Source organism: Ostrea edulis, chromosome 4, assembly GCF_947568905.1.
Source record: "Ostrea edulis chromosome 4, xbOstEdul1.1, whole genome shotgun sequence".
Lineage (NCBI taxonomy): Eukaryota > Metazoa > Mollusca > Bivalvia > Ostreida > Ostreidae > Ostrea > Ostrea edulis.
This window is the reverse complement of record NC_079167.1, coordinates 52946136-52968617: the sequence shown is the minus strand read 5'-3', so window position 1 is coordinate 52968617 and position 22482 is coordinate 52946136. Positions and strand designations below refer to the sequence as shown.

The following is a 22482-nucleotide window of genomic DNA, read 5'->3' as shown; positions in this document are numbered from 1 at the left end:
GATGACGCAGGATAACTTCCTTTGTCTCTAACTGTTTTTACATTTCAAAACAACTCTTCTCAACCTTGGAGGTTATTCTGTAACATTCATGAAAACACGCACTCTCTCTCCTACATAATCCAATACATATTTATATTTACTATAGAGTTTGTGTCATAACAGGGCACTTCACTGATGCTCATTTCCATAACACTAACTAAAGACAAAATTTGTATGATTTCAAATGGATTTTATATTTTGACCTAGATAATCAGCTACTTGTGTCATTGTTAAATTTGTTAGAGGCTTGTTGGAGTAAATATCTATCACTTCAAATCCATCTTCTCTTTCAACAGCCTGAAAAATCAATGAATGCTCATGTGTATTCAGTTTGGCAGTTTACCCAGCTGTCTTTTTAAAGTTATGTAATAAAAAAAAAATATGCCAGAGAATGGAAACTGTATTCAGCAATGACTCACCTGGTTCCCAATGACAACAGCATAAGGAAACCCTTGACAATTGGCATCCACAAGTCTCCTACCAATAGTTATAGACAACCGGTCATCAATTAACACATTGTCTTCTAATGATGGTACGCACTGCAGTCGATGATACAAGGCATCAGTTAATTCCCGGACTTTCTCATCAGAAGCTCCTTTCTACAATTCAACCCCAATAAATAAAGAAATGACGGTAAATCATACCCAAGAATAAATAAAGAAATGACAGTAAATCATACCCAAGAATAAATAAAGAAATGACAGTAAATCATACCCAAGAATAAAGTAATGATCTTAACCAAGAGATAACTGGAGAATGCTTTACATTGCAGACTTCATACGTGGTAGACTGATGCACATCAACATGCTCAGCAGGTCAGTATGTCTAAGGTCAAGGTCATCACCATGTCAGACAGGTTTTAAGTTTATAATGAATTTTGTGCAACAGCTGGAGACTGCTTAACTTCTCCGACTTCATATGTAGTAGGCTGATATACATATGATACTATTGCTTAGGAGATCTGTATCCATGGTAAAATTCACTACTCTCATCTTCAATGCCTTGCTTCCTTTTTTTGGCATATTTTGTTTAATATTGTATTTGACAATTATGCAGGTATAATTCTTCAGTGTGTAAGTGTCTAGTGCTTTAAACTGTGATTTATGGGAAGAGCCTGATGTCCATTGTTTGTACGTGTTATTCGAATAATTGAAAAATTATTTATCATATAATGCATTAATGTACATACCTAACCTCCACTGTAGCAAACACATATACTTCAAAGCACTATAAATGACATGTTTACCCCTTTAAAGTGCACCCCTCTATCCCTTTCTGTCCAGAGAGAGAGAGAGAGAGAGAGAGAGAGAGAGAGAGAGAGAGAGAGAGAGAGAAAGACTTATTCTGAGATGAGTTCTACCTTCTGTGGTATGATTACGATTTGATATGGTGCAATCAGTCTCGGCCATCTGATGTGTTTTCCATCACTCTGTACCTCCACAGACGCCTGTAAAATTCTAGACACTCCTAATCCATAGCATCCCATCTGCAGCACCCTGGAAATAATTTCTTGTGTATTCACTGTCTGTTATATGAATATTTCCATACACATATGTATCTACATTTCTAATGTCTTTGCCTTCAATATCTTACCAATTGTACATTCCTCATGAATGTGATGCAGATGTGAACAATGTGCTTGTAAATCTTAATGAATTTAGTACATCTATTTTAATTGCTGGGAATTCCGACAGAAACAAGAAATGTTTCAGAAGCATGTATGCCCCATGTGGTGTAAAATTAAAAAGGGTTAAGAACATGTATCATTTCACTATATCTTCATAAAAAACTTCTTTCCCAATCCACACAAGAAAAGTATAAATTATTTCTTAAACAATGAGAATTAAATATAGTCTTGACCTTGTGACCTCTAAAGCAATAGGTTTCATCTACTCCTTTGGTTGAATCAGTGTACCAAGTTTGATATCTGTCAAGCAAATGGTTCTTAAGATACTGAGTGTACAAGACTTGGTCCACAGATCGACTGACCAACAGGTGCAATATGCACCCTGTTTTTCAGGGGGAGGGGGGGGGGGCATAATAATAAAAGTAGAATGTAAATGTAAGAATAAATTTAATTTTTGAAAATGCATGACGGTAAGAACTACATTTCATGCCAGCTTCATAAAGTTACGCTGAAGTAAAGCATGGCAGTTCACACCCTCATGTATTTTCAACAAGAGGCCCATGGGCCACATTGCTAACTTGAGTCACCTTAGCTCTGCAGTTGTGCAACTATTGTAATTTTTAATAGATCTTTTTCTCATTCTTTATTACCATGAACAATTTGACCCCATACTGTAGCACCAACCTAGCTCTAAAGGGTCACAACATAACCAAACTTTAATTGCCTCAATAACAATTTGACTAAAATGACCATGCTGTTCTGGAGAAGGTCAAGGTCACAAGGTCATAAATAATGATATGAAAATGAAAGGTCTTGCCATAAAGAATCTATATACAAAATATGAGAGCCCTATCTTCAATAGTTCAGGAGATATGCAAAACTTAATGTTGTCTTGAATTAGATCAAACTCAAAGGTGAAGGTCACAAGGATAGAAACTTCGGTACTAAAAAAGATTTTGTCACAAAGAATGCATACATGAAATATGAGAGCCCTATCACTCACTATTCAAAAAGTTTTGATTACCTGGTAAAGTTAAGATTTTGAAATTTGGGTCTAACTGCAAGGTCAAGATCACAGTCAAAGATTGTGTATGAAATGTAAGGCCTTACCATAAGGGATCTATACATATGCAAATGAAAGAAAAAGTGAGCAAGTTCATATACACCTTGCCCCTCACAACGAATGACAATAATGAATGACAATGCTATGCATAAAATACAACAAATCCTTATGGCTGTACTGTAGTATTTTCACGCATGTAACTAAATGGCACTACTCAAGTCATGTGTAAGATTGTTTAGAAATGTAAATTGTGTAAAATATAAAAACAGAAATATTTTAATTACATATGGCTTGAAAACCAGTTTCACTCAAGTTGCTCTAAATAGTTTATCTATTTTCAAAAGGGACATACCGTAACTCCAAGAAAAAAATATCAAATGAGAATTTCCTGTGAATATGCACATATCTACAACATGTCCATTTAAATACAAAGTAACATGAAATTCTGTACAGCAGTTTCAAAGGAGTTGCACTGACAAGCTGTTTCAGTAGCATATCTAATTTCAAAGGGGCATAACTCCTAAATGGAATCAGAATTCCCTGCAAAATATTAACTGCAAATTTTTATGAAATCCTGTTGAGCGGTTTCAGTGGAGTTGCGCTGACAAGAAAAGGACTGATGGAGACCAAACGTCTAAGATTAAAAGAATATAACTCCCTGAAAAAAAATTCAAATCATACTGCGAATTTGCACATCTACAAGTAAGTCCTTATTTAAAACGACAGTTTTATGAAATTTTGTTTAAGTTGTGGTGACAATGAAAAAAATCAAGTCAGAATTTCTGGCAATTAACTACAAAATTTCATAAAATTCTGTTGAGCGGTTTCAGAGGAAGTTGCGCCAACAAGAACAGGATTCAAGGGCTAACAGATGGATGGGTCAAAAACATTATACCCTTTGCAACTTGTGAAAGCCCTACCTTAAATAGTTCAGAAGATATTGAATGTGTGAGGTTTTCTTAAAAGTAGGTCAAACGCCAAAGTCACAAGGTTAACAAGAGGCCCATGGGCCACATCGCTCACCTGAGTCACCTTGGTCCATATCAGAAGATTTTCCATATCTATTTGCATGTAAAACCGTAGTCCCTATTATGGCCCCAAACCTACCCCTGGAGGCCATGGTTTTTGCAAACTTGAATCTACACTATGTCAGAAAGCTTTCATGTAAATATGAACTTCTTTGGCCCAATGGTTCTTGAGAAGAAGATTTTTAAAGATTTTCCCTATATATTTGTATGTAAAACTTTGATCCCCTATTGTGGCCCCATCCTACCCCAGGGGGGCATGATTTCAACAAACCTGAATCTGAACTATATCAGAAAGCTTTCATATAAATTTCAGCTTTTCTGGCTTAGTGGTTCTGGGAAGAAGATTTTTAAAGATTTTTCCTATAACTTTGACCCCCTATTGTGGCCCCATCCGACCCCCGGGGGCCATGATCTTAGCAATTTATAATCTGCACTATATCAGGAAGCTTTCATATAAATTTCAGCTTTTCTGGCTCAGTGGTTCTTGAGAAGAAGATTTTAAAAGATTTTTCCTATAAATTTGTATGTAAAACTTTGATGCCCCCCTTGAGGCCCCATTCAATCCCCGGAGTCCATGATTTTAACGAACTTGAATCTGCACTGTATCAAAAAAAAAACAAAAAAAACAACAAAAAAAACAACAACTTTGACCCCCTATTGTGGCCCCATCCGACCCCCGGGGGCCATGATTTTAACAATTTAGAATCTGCATTATATAAGGAAGCTTTCATATAAATCTCAGCTTTTCTGGCTCAGTGGTTCTTGAGAAGAAGATTTTTAAAGATTTTCCCTATATATTTGTATGTAAAACTTTGATCCCCTATTGTGGCCCCATCCGACCCCCGGGGGCCATGATTTTAACAATTTAGAATCTGCATTATATAAGGAAGCTTTCATATAAATCTCAGGTTTTCTGGCTCAGTGGTTCTTGAGAAGAAGATTTTTAAAGATTTTCCCTATATATTTGTATGTAAAACTTTGATGCCCTATTGTGGCCCCATCCGACCCCCGGGGGCCATGATTTTAACAATTTAGAATCTGCATTATATAAGGAAGCTTTCATATAAATCTCAGCTTTTCTGGCTCAGTGGTTCTTGAGAAGAAGATTTTTAAAGATTTTCCCTATATATTTGTATGTAAAACTTTGACCCCCTAGTGTGTCCCCATCCGACCCCCGGGGGCCATGATTTTAACAAATTAGAATTTGCATTATATAAGGAAGCTTTCATATAAATCTCAGCTTTTCTGGCTCAGTGGTTCTTGAGAAGAAGATTTTTAAAGATTTTTCCTATATATTTGTATGTAAAACTTTGATGCCCTATTGTGGCCCCATCCGACCCCCGGGGGCCATGATTTTTACAATGTAGAATCTGCATTATATAAGGAAGCTTTCATATAAATCTCAGCTTTTCTGGCTCAGTGGTTCTTGAGAAGAAGATTTTTAAAGATTTTTCCTATATATTTGTATGTAAAATTTGACCCCCTATTGTGGCCCCATCCGACCCCCGGGGGCCATGATTTTAACAATTTAGAATCTGCACTACCTAATAAAGCTTATTTATAAATTTCATCTTTTCTGGCCCAGTGGTTCTTGAGAAGAAGATTTTTTAATGACCCTACCCTATTTTTACCTTTTCTTGATTATCTCCCCTTGGAAGGTGGCCTGGCCCTTTATTTTAACAATTTAGAATTCCCTTTACCTAAGGATGTTTTGTGCCAACTTTGGTTGAAATTGGCCCAGTGGTTGTTGAGAAGAAGTTGAAAATGTGAAAAGTTTACAGACGGACGGACAGACGGACGGACGGACGCCGGAATACGGGCGATCAGAAAAGCCCACTTGAGCTTTCAGCTCAGGTGAGCTAAAAACGTTGATACCATAAGAAAGGTCTTGTCACAAGGAATGTGCATATGAAATAAGGAAGTCCTATCACTCACCATTCAAAAGTTATGAGCAAGGTTAAATTTTTGCTTTGGACAGACAGACAGGACAAAATAATATGCTCCTTGACTGTAGTTGGGAGGGCATAAAAAAAACTTGAATCCATTTGAATCTGGACAACCTGAAGATACTTGCATATCAATATGACTAATCATGGCCCTGTTGTTGTTGAAATGAAGATTTTTAAAGATGTATCTCTTTATATTCCCCTGTAAAACTTTGATGATCCCCTAATGTGGCCTCACCTTAAGTACAATTTGAAAACAAACTTGAATTTGCATTACCTAGGGATATTTGCATATCAACATGACTAATCAAGGTTGTGTTATTCTTGAAAACCTTTAGTTCAAGTGAGTTTTTCTGATCACCTTTTGTCTGTTGTCTTTGTCCATAAACTTTTCACATTTTCATTTTTTTCTTCAGAACCACTGAGCCAATTTCAATCAAACTTGGTACAAATCATCCTTCTGTGTATCCATTGTCTGTTGTGTGAATATTCATATGTGTATACATTGTCTGCTGTGTGAATATTCATATGTGTATACATTGTCTGCTGTGTGAATATTCATATGTGTATACATTGTCCGCTGTGTGAATATTCATATGTGTATACATTGTCTGCTGTGTAAATATTTCTGCATATTCATTGTCTCATCATCATCATCAACCAGTTTTGATTATACAGGCCATGGATTAATCCTCATGTTGAGGGTGTGGCCTGTCTGTCAAAAGCAAAGTCTTCCTATCCACGCCTAGCGATCCAGTGGGTTGGTAGAGTCCATGTTCAGGGCTACACGATCATGCTTCACAAGTTTGTCCCAAGAAAGCTTTGGTCTGCCTTGACCCGCTGTGCTGCAATGTTCATGCATCTGACCTGCGAGATCCAGCTTGTGCTGCACTCAACGTGTTCAAGCTATCTCAGCCTGCCCAATTGGAGAACTTCAGCAATGTCTCTTATTTTGAGCCTAGATAGAAGAGTCTCAAAGTGTATGTCATCTTCAGGCTTGACAAGGCAGGTCTATCTTATTGTGGCTCTGTCGTTACGTTGAAAGCACTTGACAGTGATCGCTGCGTCTGCTGTGTGAATATTCATATGTGTATACATTGTCTGCTGTGTGAATATTCATATGTGTATACATTGTCTGCTGTTTGAATATTCATATGTGTATTCATTGTCAGCTGTGTGGAATTTCCTACAAGTATTCACATTTTTCCGTCTGCTGTGTGAACATTTTGATCCCGTGAATATAATCTGTACAGGTAGTTTACCTTGTGATCTGTTTAAGGAAAAGAGAGATAACTACCCTAGATTTTACTGACTTACTTTAATTTCTGATCTTTTGTTCTATACATGGCTTCTAAAGGTTTCGAGTATTTTTCCCCCAAAAGGAATGCATGGCCTACCTAGAAAGCAAAATGGAAAATAAAAATAAAAACTGCAATCCAACTTGTAAAATATGCAGTCTTGATCTTCTAAACCATGTACATTCATTTTTCTTTCAATATCAGTGCAGTGTATGTGCATTCTTTGAATTTTAGAACTGATAATGAGAAATAAAAATAAAAACTGCAATCCAACTTGTAAAATATGCAGTCTTGATCTTCTAAACCATGTACATTCATTTTTCTTTCAATATCAGTGCAGTGTATGTGCATTCTTTGAATTTTAGAACTGATCATGAGGTTTAATTCTGGTAGAGCAACTCAATGTTATATGCCAGATATGCAAGTCATGTTTGCATGTATGATTTACCTCAATAGCATTAAATGATTCTAGTCTTGTAGATTTGCAAGATGGACATTCATCTGCTTTTTCTGAAAAACAAAGCATGATGCTATGAATACTAGTACTTTTCAATTTGAAGAGACATAATTTCAGTGTGTACATTCTGTAATGCACTGCATTTAAAAAGAAAGGTAGGTTCAGGATACCTTATTAACAGGTTTGAAAATGCTACCATGCTATTCATTTCACATAGTGAATCAATCTAAAATTTATCACTGGCCTTGGAGGAGTTCAAGAAAATAGTCACAGTATTCTAAATGTAATCATACTCATTGATAAATTTTAGTCCTGCACATACCCAAAACTTCTTTATTGCCACAGTATCCACAACTGAAATATACAAGCCAGACTTTGATGTTGCTGCATACATTGTATCACATTTATCATTTATGAAATGAAGACAGAAACGGAAAGCATCATCTTACAACATGCTCCTCTCCTCATAAATGTTTATGAGATTTTATAAGGGGAGAAGATTATCAACATTCTAAACTACCAATTAAACATTTATAATGGGAGTAAACAAACATTTAGCAAAGACGTGTTTGTGAAACACACTAACCCCCCCCCCCCCCCCCCCCCCCCCCCCCCCCCCCCCCCCCCCCCCCCCATGGCTCCGTATTCAGTTGTGACAAATGATATACATATATGTTTTCCCTTTCTATACTGAACATCAGATTTTATGTATATGTATATGGAGAGTCTATCTTGTATACCAGGTAGGTTAAAAGTTCTGACCAAAGTTTCAGCAGACAGACAGACAAAGAGGTTCAAATACAGGGATACAGAGACAGATCTAAAACAGTATGTTCCCCAATTTTTTTTTTGTCTTTTGAGCATGAAATATACCACCCTCCAAGGGGATGGGTGAGGGAACCAGGAGTCACGAACCATCTCCTGAAATTGGTCAAAAATATGTCATAATACTTTAAACAGTTTCACTTGTTATTCCCCCCCCCCCCTCCAAAGAAATTGCCATGGGTGGACAAAATTTATTGAATCTGTACATGCCATCTGCTATTTAAAATCCATTGTTTTAGTTTGTACCTACAATGTATGTAAAGGAATAATGCATAATAACTAAAGATAGTAAATGTATCATACATTGAACACAAAATTGTGAATTATACATGTATCAGAATACCTGTTACAGGTGTACACCACATCTTCCCCAATACCTGGACATTTCAGGTGAAATTCATGAGACTGTGAACCTCCAATCAAACCTGTTGCTGCTTCAGCTGTTTTTCATTAAAAAAAAAAGTTCTGATTGTTAAAGATATTAATCAGTTGTTTTTTTTCTTTATTTCTTTTTGTTTTTTTATTCTTTTTTGTTTCAATCGAGTATTTCGTGCACTTCAAAAATATATATACTAGTGGAAAAAAGAAAGGCAAGTTTGGTTTTTGTTATTTCTTCATTTCTTTTTTATTCTTTTTTGTTTCATTCAAGTAGTTCGGTCAGTGTGTCCAAGAATGGTTAGTGGTGGACCAACATAGGCCATGGTGTCTCTATGTTGGTCCGCCACTAACGCAGAGGTGATGCCAATGTCGAATGCAGTGGCTGTTTGCACATGCACCTTATCGGTTTTGTTTGGCCCATTGGAGAGGTGTGTTGTTTACTGATGAGTCTCGTGTCACACTTTAGAGGTCAGATGGACGACAACATGTTTATTGACGTCATGGTGAGCGATATTCTAAAGCATGCATAATGGAATGCAACAGATTCGGGGGAAGGTCTGTTATAGTATGGGCAGGGATATCTCAAGGCGTGAAAACACATGGCAATCTTACAGCAGCAGCATATCAGGATCAGGTTTTGAGACTGCACATCTCCTCTTATCCATCAACGTAACCTTATGTTGCAGCAGGACGACGCGATACCCCATGTTGCTAGAGTTTGTCGTGACTTTCTGGCTCAAAACAATGTCCCAGTTCTTGATTGGCAACCATACAGTCCAGATTTGACCCAATAGAGTATTTGTGGGACAAGTTGGACAGAAGAATTAAGAAGTGCATTAAAGTCTCATGTAAGGACCCTTAACTCACACAGGCCCTCATTCTGGAGAGGAATAATATCCCTCAAAGGACAATAAACACCTTTATGGGTCAATGTTAAGGAGAGTAAGAGCAGGGACTGAAGTCAGGGGTGGGCATACACGCTACTGATTTGGATCGGGAAACGGCGTAGGGTACCATTGTTTTAAAGCTATTCACCAAATGCTGTCTGTGACAGGGCAACAAAAATCATCGAAATACATTCAGTAATGATGAAATAATCGAGAAAACCAAACAATGAAATAATCATCAATGAATCATGAAAAATAATAACTATCGAAATAAACTTGCATTTCTTTTTTCCGCTAGTATACATTTAAAATAATCATTCAAGAACACCAACTCATAAAGTGCTGAACATATACAGCACTAGTATTAAAAACTGCCAGAACTTCAAAACTGAACCACAGGGCTCACAGGTATCATTATATAGCACATGTCAGAATGTCCAGCTCATCAACCTTTAACAAACTGTAGCTGTAGTCTATTCAGAATTTTCTCATACGCCTGCGTCACCTCTTCATAAGTAACCCTGGCATCTTCCTCCGAAGAATGGAAGGTGTACAGATCTAAAAGAAAAAAAAATTGTTAAACACCTCAAAATGCACATCAAGTTTACTATAAGTTTCAAAAACAAAATTAAATAGTGGACAAAAAAAGGAAATCTAGGACATGGTCTTGTGCTCCATGCAGAAATGACTGGATGCAGACGTTATAAAGATGATAACCAGTCATATTTGAAAATAAGGTTTTTCACATGAAATAGAAAAATAAAATCTTTTACTTTTATTTGACAAAAAAATTTGGATACCTTTCATCTCAAACTCTCTACTTCGTAAAAACCCATGATGAGGCACTGGCTCATCTCTGAATTTCTTTGTTATCTGTGATAAAAACAAACTTCCTTTAGTCCTTAATTGAAATAAAAGGTATTGTTTGTTTTCCTTTCCAACATACCATTCTGACCTAGGTAAGTAAAAGAAATTTTTCTCAAGAACCACAAGTCTACAAATAGTTAAAATGCAATGATCCTGATGTAATGTACATTGAAGTTTGCTGAAGCCATGCCCCATGGGGCCAAAAATAAAAGAAATTATTGAAATGCAGTAACATTTGAAGAGCAAACCACATCTATTAAACAATGAAATGCTTTCTTTGTTGTTTCATCGGGTGATCAAGGTAGATGTAGCAGCATTGCAGAAAAAATTCATAACTCACAGGTTATGCAAATTTTTTCTGCAATAATTGCTACCTTTATCACCTGATGCAACAACAAAGAAAGACATTTTATTGTTTATATTTACATTTTTATGCATTTCTTAAAAATCTAGACTAGATTTAAGAAATAAAATATCATATCATTGACCCATTCATTACATTAAACAGAACAGCCAACGCACCCTTTGACCTTCACGGCAATTCATATTTGGTAATGACTACATGGACAGGTGGTACTAAAAACCGGATCGAATTTGATTGCAACAAACATGTATTCATTGTCTATGATGAAAGCACTCTCAATTTCAAAACAAATAAAAGAGAAAAGATTCAGTGAATGTAAATATTAAGTCTTGAACTACCTTTTGCTAAAAACTTATGATATCCTTTAGATAAAATATCTATCAACAATAAAATTAATCTCAACTCACACAAGAAAAAAAAAATTGAAAAGAAGAAATGAAAAATCCTGGACCCAGTTCCACAAATATTAGCTGAATTTAACTGACAGTCAACTTGCCATTAACTCATACAATAGCACTAACTAGACTTCACTATCACTTAAACTTCACTATACATTTGTGCAACTGGGTCCTAAGAAGTAAAGAAGTAGGTACAGTTACTAAAGTCATCTGGCCCAAAATATCGATGATTTCACTTGGAGCTCAAACCCTGGCATTCAAATAAGGAATAGATTAGCAAACCCCAAATTTGCTCAGTTTGATCAGCAAAATGATTTGTGTCATATGACGAGAGCTTGAAGTTGGCATAAAATTGCAAAAATGCCATTTTCAATCAAAATATCCACAAATTCAGGCAGTTTTCCTTTCAGAAAACATACAGCGCATGCGTCGAGCAAATTCATATTCAAGCATGTTTTTCATCTTAAAATAATACACAATATACATCATTTTCATTTTGCTCGACAAATGCGCACATCTTTTTCTGAGCAATAATCTGTATGACTTTTGACAGTTTCCAGGCTTATTTTGAGAAAAAGGCGGGTCATGTCTTATCCATGATGTCATAATGCTATCCATTTAGGAATATCATTCTGATTTTGTTTACATAGTATACCTGGCATACATTTTACTTTCTTAAAACGCTGATTAAGATTAATTCCAGGCACATTTTATAGAGAGCATATTTTTGGGCCTTTTTATGTATACAATCGTACCTTGTTCTTTCTTAGAGAATAAGCAATAGCTATAAAAAATTCCAACATGTGATAAAAAGAATCTCTTATGGTTCGTGGTTTCATTTGATTTATATTCAACTCATTGTATGTTTTCTATCCCCATGCCAAGGTTCGGGGATGGAAAACACACAACTCATTGAATATAAATCATATCAAACCACAAACCATGGGAGAACCTTTATGTATCATATAAATAAAAGGTCCTAGCTTAAAAACTATGACAGGAAATAGATAGACAATCCAAGAGCCCTGTATGTAAAATATTCCCAAAATTTAAAGTTCAACAACCTGTTATTTTCTCGAATATTGAAGAAAATCAAAATCATTTCCACATGCCCATCTTCAATACCCATGGCCATACAGCCACTTGAAAATTGTGGGAGGAAGTAAAACGGACAAATCATGTACTCTCCACACAACATTAAAGGGGCAAAACTCCTGCAAGAGAGGTTGAAATGGATCGCAATTCCAACAAAATCTACAGTAACCCACAAAGAAGGTACACAGCAAATTTCAGCTTGATATGAGACAGAGAAATGATTTCAAAATAAAAACAGAAAACCCCAAACAGTACCATAATACATTTCGTCTAAAGATGGGTGTTTAGAAACGAGCTGTACCATAATACGTTTCGTCTATAGATGGGTGTTCAGAAACATGCAGGAACTGCTGAAATCTTATTTTTACTTTGGTTGTACTCTTTCTTTATATATTAATGACATATCACATATAGTTTAATTAATTGTCAAATAAGTTCTAGTTTGTGTATCAGACCTCCTTGACACACATTTTTCTTTGGACATATTATGTGAACTTTCAATTGTAAATGTATATCATATCATTCAACTACTAGCACTGTTAGTTTTTAAATTGTGACATTCTAGTTTTACGAGACATGTCAAATGATTTGTGGATCTCATTTACTCCTGTTCTCACCTGATAAAGCTTGATGGGGACTCTGTGGTGGAAATTCAGCTGACTGGCAACCAGTTCGGTGACTATTTCTTCATGCGTCTGCAAATTCAATATTAATCAACCAGAAAATCTCAGAAACAATAACAGATTCATAATGTTCACATACATCCAATTTGTTTATGTTATCATTATTTCATCACTATCCAAGATGTTGTGGATATCCTTGAAAATTTGAGATCTTTACACAATATAAAAAGTCCCTATGTGTTCAGTTTAACACAGAAAAATAAATTTTGAGAACTTTGGACCCTAGAGCTGAAGGCCATGACTTGATCAAACTATTCTGCACTACACGCAGATGCTTGTTAATTGAATAACCGCAGCCTTTTTATTTGTAAGAGAGGTTGAGAGATTTTTCAGCGTTTTTTCATTACCTAACTCTGGACTCTATTGTGAGCCTGTACTGTCCCATTTTGAACAACTTTTAATCTAAACTATGTCATTTCTGATCCTAGTCGTTCCATAAAAGACTTTTTTGCCCCCCCCCCCATCATTTTTTTCCATTCTACATCATCTCCCCTTGGACAGAGGCCTGGCCATTCATTACTCAAATACTTCAAATCCCCATCACTCAAGGAACTTTGTGCCCAGATTATTGTTTGCTCATTCTTTTACATCAATTACTTTTCTCATTTCCTATTTTTGTAATTGTTTTGTACACATGTAAATAAATGTATACTGATTGTTTACTCTTGTTTTTTCTCAATTGATAGAGATCATCTCTTGTTTTAAGAGAATATCAGATAAAGAACCCAAACAACCCAAGGACAGACCCTAGGTTGTGACAGAAAGGTAGACAGATAAATCTACTAGTGTTATCTCCCCTTTGTATTGTGATTAATCAGTGGATTTACATTTTGTTCAGAAACTGGCGACTTTACAATGAAACTATAATAATAATAACTGTGTGAATATTTCTTCTATTTGACTATATACATGTTCATATATTGCATGCTAATCCATGCACTATAATTTCAAATGGATCTTGAAATGTGACATTTTAACTTACAGGGCCTAGGCAGTAATCACGCTTGTGTCTGTCCTTTAGTCGAAACAGCTCTGGTCCCATGGCATCCCATCTCCCTATAAAAAAACCTCAAATCTGAGTTTGAGTTTTCCTCTTTGAGACAATCCAAGCCTGAGTATCATGTAACAACTTTTCAATGGTCAGCTCAATAAAGTTTTTAAAACGATAAAAATATTAAAATTGTCCTTGGCTTTCTAGATTCATCTTTTTTAATGTCCAAGAGTAAAACAGCATTTAAAACAAGCAATGCTGGTGTGCACTATTTCAGTGCACCTGAATCTATATGGTGCAATAGTGTTAATCATAAGTTTTTGACAGTTTCTATGAGCAACAATTTTGTTGTTCATAAGAATGACTGATAGATTAACAAGAAAAAATCAGGAGAAAATGAAATTTGTTACATTGATTTTTATTTCTTGTTAAAGGCACTTATCAACAAACCAAATGATATGCTTCTCCTCATTTCTTTTTTTAAAAGAAGATTTTATAACATTAATTACAGACTTTTACAATATTATCATTTTCGTCCCACACTAAGAACTTTCTGTACCCGAGGTCATGAGATCTAAAATTTTGGCAGGCAGCTTTATGGTCTTTCTAAATATGTATTCAATATTAGAAGAAGTAAAGAAGATTCTTTATTAAACATTCAGTAATTGATACTACAATGTACATAACAAATTTGGCCCCTGCCCTGAAGTCTGAACCCCTGTGGCTGCCCCAGGAGCCAAGAAATTTACAATTTTTGCAGAAGGCTCCCTGATCTTCCTGAATATGCAGTCAGCTTTTATTTGGTGTTGACAGATGAAAAGAACATTACAGAACATTGATCACGTGATTGAGATATGTCAGAAACTCAATGTCACAATAGTGACTGTTGTTCCTTTATATCTGACATCAAAGCTTACTAAACTACGTTATGTCTTGTACCAGACTATGACATTACAGCTGTTTTGTACATTGTGAAGTCATGCTTAACATGTTTTCTCATAAAATCAGGTAAATGTGTCTGTAACAGTATTGAAAACTGGATTTTACATTGTAAATTTTCCCGTATTTATATTGATTATATTTTTGACTAGATGACGAAATCTGAAAAGATCCTGAAATATCATTGAAAAGGTACCCACTGTCTAAAATTTGTGTGAATTTCAGACAGAAATTAATTTCAGAGAATGCCACAGGACTATGAGGTATACTGTTAATCAGTTTTCACTGGTTTTCAGGGAAGGTAACTCTTCCATACCCTTAACTCCCTTTAATATCACAAGAACCCTCACATTATTTGACATATTTGCATTGGGAATCCCCTATAATACGATTTTACTATACATATGAGGAAAATTCTTTGCCAAATAATTTTATTATGTCACTGTCCTGCCTATCCTGAACACTAAATGGCCATTTTGGCCCCACCCTAGAGACTGTCACAGGGGTCATGAAATATACAATTTTGATAGAGGGCTTCCTGATTTTGTAACTATGTATTAAATTTTCCTTCACAGTTGTGTGCAACTAGAAAAGATTTTCAATTTTGCCCTGCTCTTCTGACCCTTGAGGTGCAAAGATTACAGTTTAGGATTCCTCTTACCCTAAAGAGGCTTTATAACAAATTTGAAAAGAAAATTAGTTAAGTAGCTATTGATAGGGGTTTAACAATGTGCAATTGCTAATGCATTTCAGACGATGATGAACAGGGACTGATTGCAAAAGGTCATCCGAGTGACTCAGGTGACCTAAAACACGAACTGGAGAACCTATGGCTGGACTAGAAATTGACCTGGAATTCCTGCACTAGTCCGGTGCTCTAATACCGAGCTACCCATGCAGATATCTATGACCCATCAATTCTACTATGCTCCTCTCACCTTACATAACATTCAATAATATGAAAACAGCAATTTTAAAATACTATAAACGCCTGAACAGGGTAGGCCATGACATTATCTATATTACCTGTATGGAAGGAGAAAATCTACATTGTATGTGGGCTGTTTGGAAATTATTCAGACACTACATGTTCATTTTCTTTTATTATCAAAGGTTTTGAGTAAAAATTGTTAAACAGATACTAACAATAAATAAAATCAAAATTTATTTAAAAAAGAATTCATCATTTTTTTCAAAACGGTATTATGTTTATGTGTAGAAGGTATGGATACTCAGAACAGTCACATGAAACTAAGATGATGGATATCAATACAAGCTATGTACCAAGTCTCGATGTTTCCAGAGAAAGTGGGAAAAGAATTCAAATTCTATACATCATTTTTCAACATCATAATGACATTATTTTGTGAAATTTGATAGAATTTCAATAACAAATACGGAAATTGTTCACATTTGTTATCAAGCTATAAAAACATATTTACGATGGGGCAATGACATTTGATTTCAAGGCAGAGCAGTGTTTGGGAAATCAAATTCCGTTTGCAGCTTGGCAAAACTTCTGTTCAGACAAAAGAATTGCTAAAACAAACATAGTGTGGACGAAAAGTGTCAAGGGCTTTAGTTTATCAATGGTATAAATGATTTACTGACAAGCTATTAAACCCGAGTGAAAATCATTCTGATTAAAATCAGACCCCATACTCATTATTCATTATCATATGATCAGACCCCATACTCATTACTCATTATCATATGATACTGAGTAAGGGGTCTGATTTTAATCAGACTGGAGTGAAAATTCACTTAGCATAGTGAACTTGTTAGTTATTGACTGATGAAGATAGCAGATAAAAGATTATTTTGATTATTATATATCTGTACCTGTGGTTTCCCAAATACGTTTTGGCACCAAAGATGGCATCTGAATTTTCTCAGCACCAATAGCTTCCATTTCTTTGTCTACAATTTTGATTAATTTTTGTAGAGCTCGCAATCCTTGTGGCATAAGAGTAAAAATTCCTTGTGAGCTTGGGAAGTAGATTCCGTTGGCTAGAAACAGCTGGAACAGCAGAGAGAGACTACATTTCAATATACTGGTACAAATTAAAATCAACTTTAGACAATTCAAGAAAAATAGGAGACCCATGAACCTTAATGGTCACCTGAGTATAACACAAAATAAAACTTATATCAGAAGAGTTTCTGTAAGTGCAATAAGTTCAAACACGAACAACTAAATGGTTTCAATTTCTGTAGTGAAAATGATGTTCATTTCATACACATGAATGATGTTTCTTGATCAAAGAATTCTTCAATTTTTATCAGTGACTTTGAGCTTGGTGAAAAGACTATAATTCTGAGACACAATAAATTTTCTTTTCATAAGCAACTTTTGTGTCAAATATGAGCTTTATCCTGAGCTACCTTGACCTTGACTATTTGACATTAATCAAAAGTCTTTACACATTGTCTGGTTATAATCAACCTTTGTGCTTATTATGAACTCCCATATATTCACAAGTGAAAAGGAAGACTTTTAAAGAAATAATTCCTTTTCACCACATAGCCCCATCTGAAGGAGGTATGCTACACCAGAGAAATTTGATATGGATGAAAAGTGGAGGATATGTACAACAATTTTTTGAAATTAAAAACTTTCAAATTTACATTATATAATCAAAAAATGCAGTTTTAGTAGAAAGCAAACTGAAAAAAATCTAAAACCCCTGTTGGACTCGAACCCGCGATCTACAGTTCAGTAGTCAATGTGATAACCTACTGAGCTACTCAGCTAGGTGATGATTTTTGAAATGAATAGGCAAATATTCCTGATATTTATATTTTCATCCATGTTTTAAAAGGAAAGTCGGCCATTATGATGATGTAGAGTACCCCCATAAGCCTGAACTTTTGATCTAGGGACCAGGAATTTCACAATTTTGCAGTAGGACTCCAATTCATTATAACCATGAAACCAGTCTATAACTTGGAAGTTCAGAAGTATGATGGAGATTTTTCAAGGTTTATTGCCTTTTTTACAGTATGATCTATATACAGTAAAACTCGAATATAGCGAACACGGATATAGCGAACTTACGGCTATAGCGAAGTGAAATCAATTTCCCCGGCAAATTCTTTATAAATTCTATTCAAAAATCTGCGTTTATAACGAACACGGATATAGTGAATTTACGGATATAACGAAGTAAATTCATATTCCCCTTGAATTAAAAATATACGTAAAAATCACCTTTTATAACGAATTATTTTTTTCATTTTAAACTCGTGAATTTTAACAATTGCTTATTACAAAATTTCTTTTTGTATCTTTTCAAAAGAGTTTGTTAACGTAAAACAATACTTACACATATTTAGCAAATGTATTGTCGGTATTGTTTACTATTCTCGTTAATTAAATTTGAAGTTTGATTGCATTTATTATATCATGCACTCGTTTACTTGTGTAAAGCAACAAGTAAATGAAAACTATGATATACTGTTTGTATGTATTGCACATAATTTTGTAGATATTTTTCTTTCTACATGTTCTTGCGTGACTTAACAATCCCTAAAGATAAATTATCATATATAAATCAGTGTGTATATATCTTGTACAAAAATATTCTTCTTAAAAATACATAGGCTTAATTTTTCTTAGAGACAATACAAACTCAAGTATATCGATTGCTGCTTTCTTATGCAACTGATATACATGTAGAACAAATCAGTTTTTTAACGAATTCGTTATATTTTAATTATGAATTTGCTATAATCGTATAGCGAATTACGCATATAGCGAATTTTTACAGAGTGTCCGCAGAAATTCGCTATATCAGAGTTTTACTGTACTTTGAATGCATCAATGTTCATTTAACTACACATTCAGTTTATTTGTTTGATGCCCAGGTTTTGAGAAGACTTTTAAGAAAAAATGCATTTTCACTATAGGAACCATGCAGGTCCACCTTAGCAACAAAGTCCCTGACCAGAATGACCATACATTTCATTATTTTGTAGAGGCCACTATCTTTATCATTCCTTTGTAATCATTTTAGTTGTTTGACGTCCAGGAAGAAGATTTTCAAAGAAATACATGTAGTACATTTTCACAATATGAGTCATAGAGCCCTACCCTAGATCAGAACCCCCCCCCCCCCCCCCCCTCCAGAAGCCATGAATTCTATTACTTTGGTAGAATCCTCCTAGCTCATCATGACTATGCACATACATGTAGTGTCCCAGAATACAATATTTTCAAAGATAGCATTTTTTTTTAGTTTTGGCCCTGCACATCAGCTCCCAATGGCAGGGACAATGACATTCACAATTCTTGTCCCCTCTTACCTCATCATGCTATGTGCCAATTTCACAATTCTTGTGCCCCTTTACTTCATCATGCTATGTGCCAATTTCAGTAAGAAGTACCCAATAGTATCTGAGAAGAAGCTAAAATCATGCATTTCTTAATTAATGCATGATGCACATCCTACAACAATGGACAAAAACAGATTGCAATAGATCACCTGAGTGACACTTTTGTTTTTGTACTCTTACTCTGTGACTGATGGAAGTAATATCCCCTTGTTTTGGAAGGTCTGTAAATTTCTGGAACATTTTGGAGAGATACTTTGGTTTGTCATGTAAAAACATTTTGTGTAATATTCTTCTCCTTGATTGCAACAGCTTAATCATGGACTTTGACTGTACAATATTTGCTACCAGTGGCTTCATCTGAAATACAAAATTGAAATTTAAATATTTAATGATGAATGATGAACTGATTTGAATTGATGTTTAACATAATGTATGAATGGTTAAAACATATGTATCAACACATGGTTCTAAAAAAAAAACACAAGAGGCCCATGGGCCGCATCGCTCACCTGAGTTACCTTGGCCCATATCTGAAGACTCCATATATATTTGCATGTAAAACCTTAGTCCGTTTTGTGGCCCTAATCTACCCCTGGAGGCAATGATTTTTACAATCTTGAATCTGCACTATGTCAGGAAGCTTTTATATAAATTTCAGCTCTTCTAGCTCATTGGTTCTTGAGAAGATTTTTAAAGATTTTCCCTATATATTTCTATGTAAAACTTTGATCCCCTATTGTGGTCCCCAAACTACCCCTGGGGGCCATGATTTGAACAAACTTGAATCTGCACTATGTCAGGAAGCTTTCATGAAAATTATAGCTCCTGTGGCCCAGTGGTTCTTGAGAAGATTTTTAAATGACCCCAACCTATTTTTGTGATTATCTACCTTTTGAAGGAGGCATGGCCCTTTATTTGAACTAACTTGAAAGCCCTTTACCCAAGGATGCTTTTGGCCAAGTTTGGTTATAATTGGCCCAATGGTTCTTGAGAAGAAGATGAAAATGTGAAAAGTTTATGACTACGCTGACGACAACAGACAACGGACAAATTTTGATCAGAAAAGCTCACTTCAGCCTTCGGCTTAGGTGAGCTAAAAACAACCAAGAAACCCAGGGCTACATCACTCACCTGAGTCACCATGGCCCTGCTGTTGTGATTCTTATTAGATTTATTTTTCGATCTTTATTCCCATTAAAAATTCTGACCTAATATTCTGGCCCCAGTCTAGTCCAAAGTGTCACAATATAATGAACTTGAATTCACAAAACATGGGGATGCCTCAACACCAATATGTAACATGATCTTGTTTTTCTAAAGGTCAAGGTCAAAAAGTCAAAGATCATAGTATGAAATGAAACATCTTGCCACAAGAAATCTATGTACAAATTTTTAAAGCTTTACCTTACATGGGGATCAAACTTTTACATACGAATTTAAGATTATTAATATCTTATGTAAAAGTTTGATCCCCAACTTTTGCCCCAACATACCCACAGAGGTCATGTTTCGAATAAATTTGAATCTGCACTACCTGGGGATCTTGGATATTAATTTGACTAATCATGGCCCTGCTGTTATTGAGATGAAGATTTTAAAAAGATGTTTCTCTATACATTCCAATGTAAAACTTTGATCCCCTTTTGTGACCCTACCCTTCTTCCAGGGGCCACAATTTGAAAAAAATTGCATCTGCACTACCTACGGATGCTTGCATATTTAAAATATGACTAATCATAGCCCTGTTGTACTTGAGAAGATTGTTTGCCTATATATTCCCATGTAAAACTCTCATCCCCTTTTGTGGCCCCATCTTACTTCCAAGAGCCACAATTAGAACAAACTTGAATATACACTACCTGGGGATGCTTATATGACTAATCATGGCCCTGTTATTCTTGAGAGTCAGAGAAGATTTTTTAAAAACATTTTTTATAAATCCAAATGTAAAACTTCAATCCCTTACAGTGATTTCTTAAGGCCCATTTTGGGTCCGAATTTCGGCCCTTTCCCCTCCTAAAAATTGCCAATTTTTATCCAATTTAGCTTGCATTTTTCCCAATAATAATATTATTTGAAAAAAAATAAACAAATTTTCTGGTCCAGTGGTTCTTGACAAGATTTTTAAATGACCCTACCCTATTTTGCCTTTTCTTGATTATCTCCCCTTCAGAGGGAGCATGGCCCTTGATTTGAATAAACTTGAATCCGGATGATTGTGCCAAGTGTGATTGAAATTGGGCCAGAGGAAAATTTTTAGAAGATGCCACAAATTTTTTTTTACTAATTCTTAATTATTTCCACTTCAAAAAGGATGTGGCTCTTCATTTGAATAAACTTGAATACTCTTTACCAAGTTTGGTTGAAATTAGCCCTGTTGTAGTTTACTGATGGATGGACACAAGACAAAGGGTATCAGAAAAGCTCACTTGACCTTTCAGTTCAGGTGAGCTAAAAAGAAAATAAACAATGGTGACAGTAAGGCCTAACCTACAGTTGTATATTTAGGACATGCAGTATTTCTTTCTTTCTTTCTTTTTTAAATTATCTCATGCACATGACAGAATATCTCATGTACAAGATACAATATCTCATGCACACAACATAATATCTTGTGCAGATGAGATATTATTTTGTACGCACGAGATCATGCACAAGAATTTGTTATGTTTTTAAAAGGAGGATATACATTTTTTTTTTTAAATGGTTGCCATGTTAACAAAATTGAAAATTAAAAAAATGCCTCTTGAAGGCGAATTTTCCTTCTTTTCCTGGTAGTTTGAGACCTTTGAATAAAGTGATCACTCTTTAAAATTACTACTGACATTAAAACTAGAGGCAACTCGGTGACACTGTACAGTACACCACATTTGTACAGAAACGAATTGACACCAATTTTAAAGCTTTGGAGATGTCTAATCTCGGCGTAAGCGTCAGTCAAAATATTACAACTAAGCCGAGAACATATCAAGAAAAACTCGAATTTTCTCCACTGTGATTTAGGATTGTGGTTGAAACAGAAAATATGCTGCATTGTTTTCTAGACATGTGAAGTGAAAGAAGGAAAACGTTACGTCCCCAAGAATAAAGACGCAAAACATACAACACCCAGTCACCCTGGGCATCATCATGATCATCATGCATCATGCTTACCTTGTTTACACCTTGAGATATACTATTAATTGAAATGAATTTCCGGAATGATAAAAGAAAAATCAAAAGCTTTTAAAACTATGTTTTAAAATATCTTAAAGAACTACAC

General features: G+C 35.2%; 1 protein-coding gene across 3 annotated transcripts; it reads right to left on the bottom strand.

Moving 5' to 3' along the window:
• Positions 1 to 208: 208 nt before the first annotated feature.
• On the bottom strand, positions 209 to 22392 carry LOC125669770 (probable proline--tRNA ligase, mitochondrial). 3 transcript variants are annotated; one of them, XM_048904527.2, is made up of 14 exons: positions 21574 to 22392; positions 19401 to 19577; positions 16728 to 16905; positions 13938 to 14011; positions 12890 to 12967; positions 10349 to 10421; positions 9999 to 10106; positions 8627 to 8723; positions 7781 to 7812; positions 7450 to 7511; positions 7021 to 7100; positions 1400 to 1535; positions 459 to 638; positions 209 to 336 (listed from the first exon to the last, which is right to left on the bottom strand). In XM_048904527.2, the coding sequence occupies exons 2-14, from the start codon at positions 19575 to 19577 to the stop codon at positions 220 to 222; spliced, it is 1392 nt and encodes a 463-aa protein (XP_048760484.2). In that variant the 5' UTR covers positions 21574 to 22392; the 3' UTR covers positions 209 to 219. The 3 variants fall into 3 exon arrangements, with proteins under 3 accessions (XP_048760484.2, XP_056018897.1, XP_048760483.2); XM_056162922.1 differs by having other exon boundaries at positions 22324 to 22353; XM_048904526.2 differs by lacking the exon at positions 21574 to 22392 and adding an exon at positions 20352 to 21477.
• Between the last annotated feature and the right edge of the window lie 90 nt (positions 22393 to 22482).

Coding starts and splice junctions, on each gene's coding strand:
- LOC125669770 (XM_048904526.2), bottom strand. Junction 16,906..19,400: donor TTACTTCCATCAGTCACAGA/GTAAGAGTACAA, acceptor CTGCTGTTCCAG/CTGTTTCTAGCCAACGGAAT. Junction 8,724..9,998: donor ACAGCTACAGTTTGTTAAAG/GTTGATGAGCTG, acceptor AATGAAAAACAG/CTGAAGCAGCAACAGGTTTG.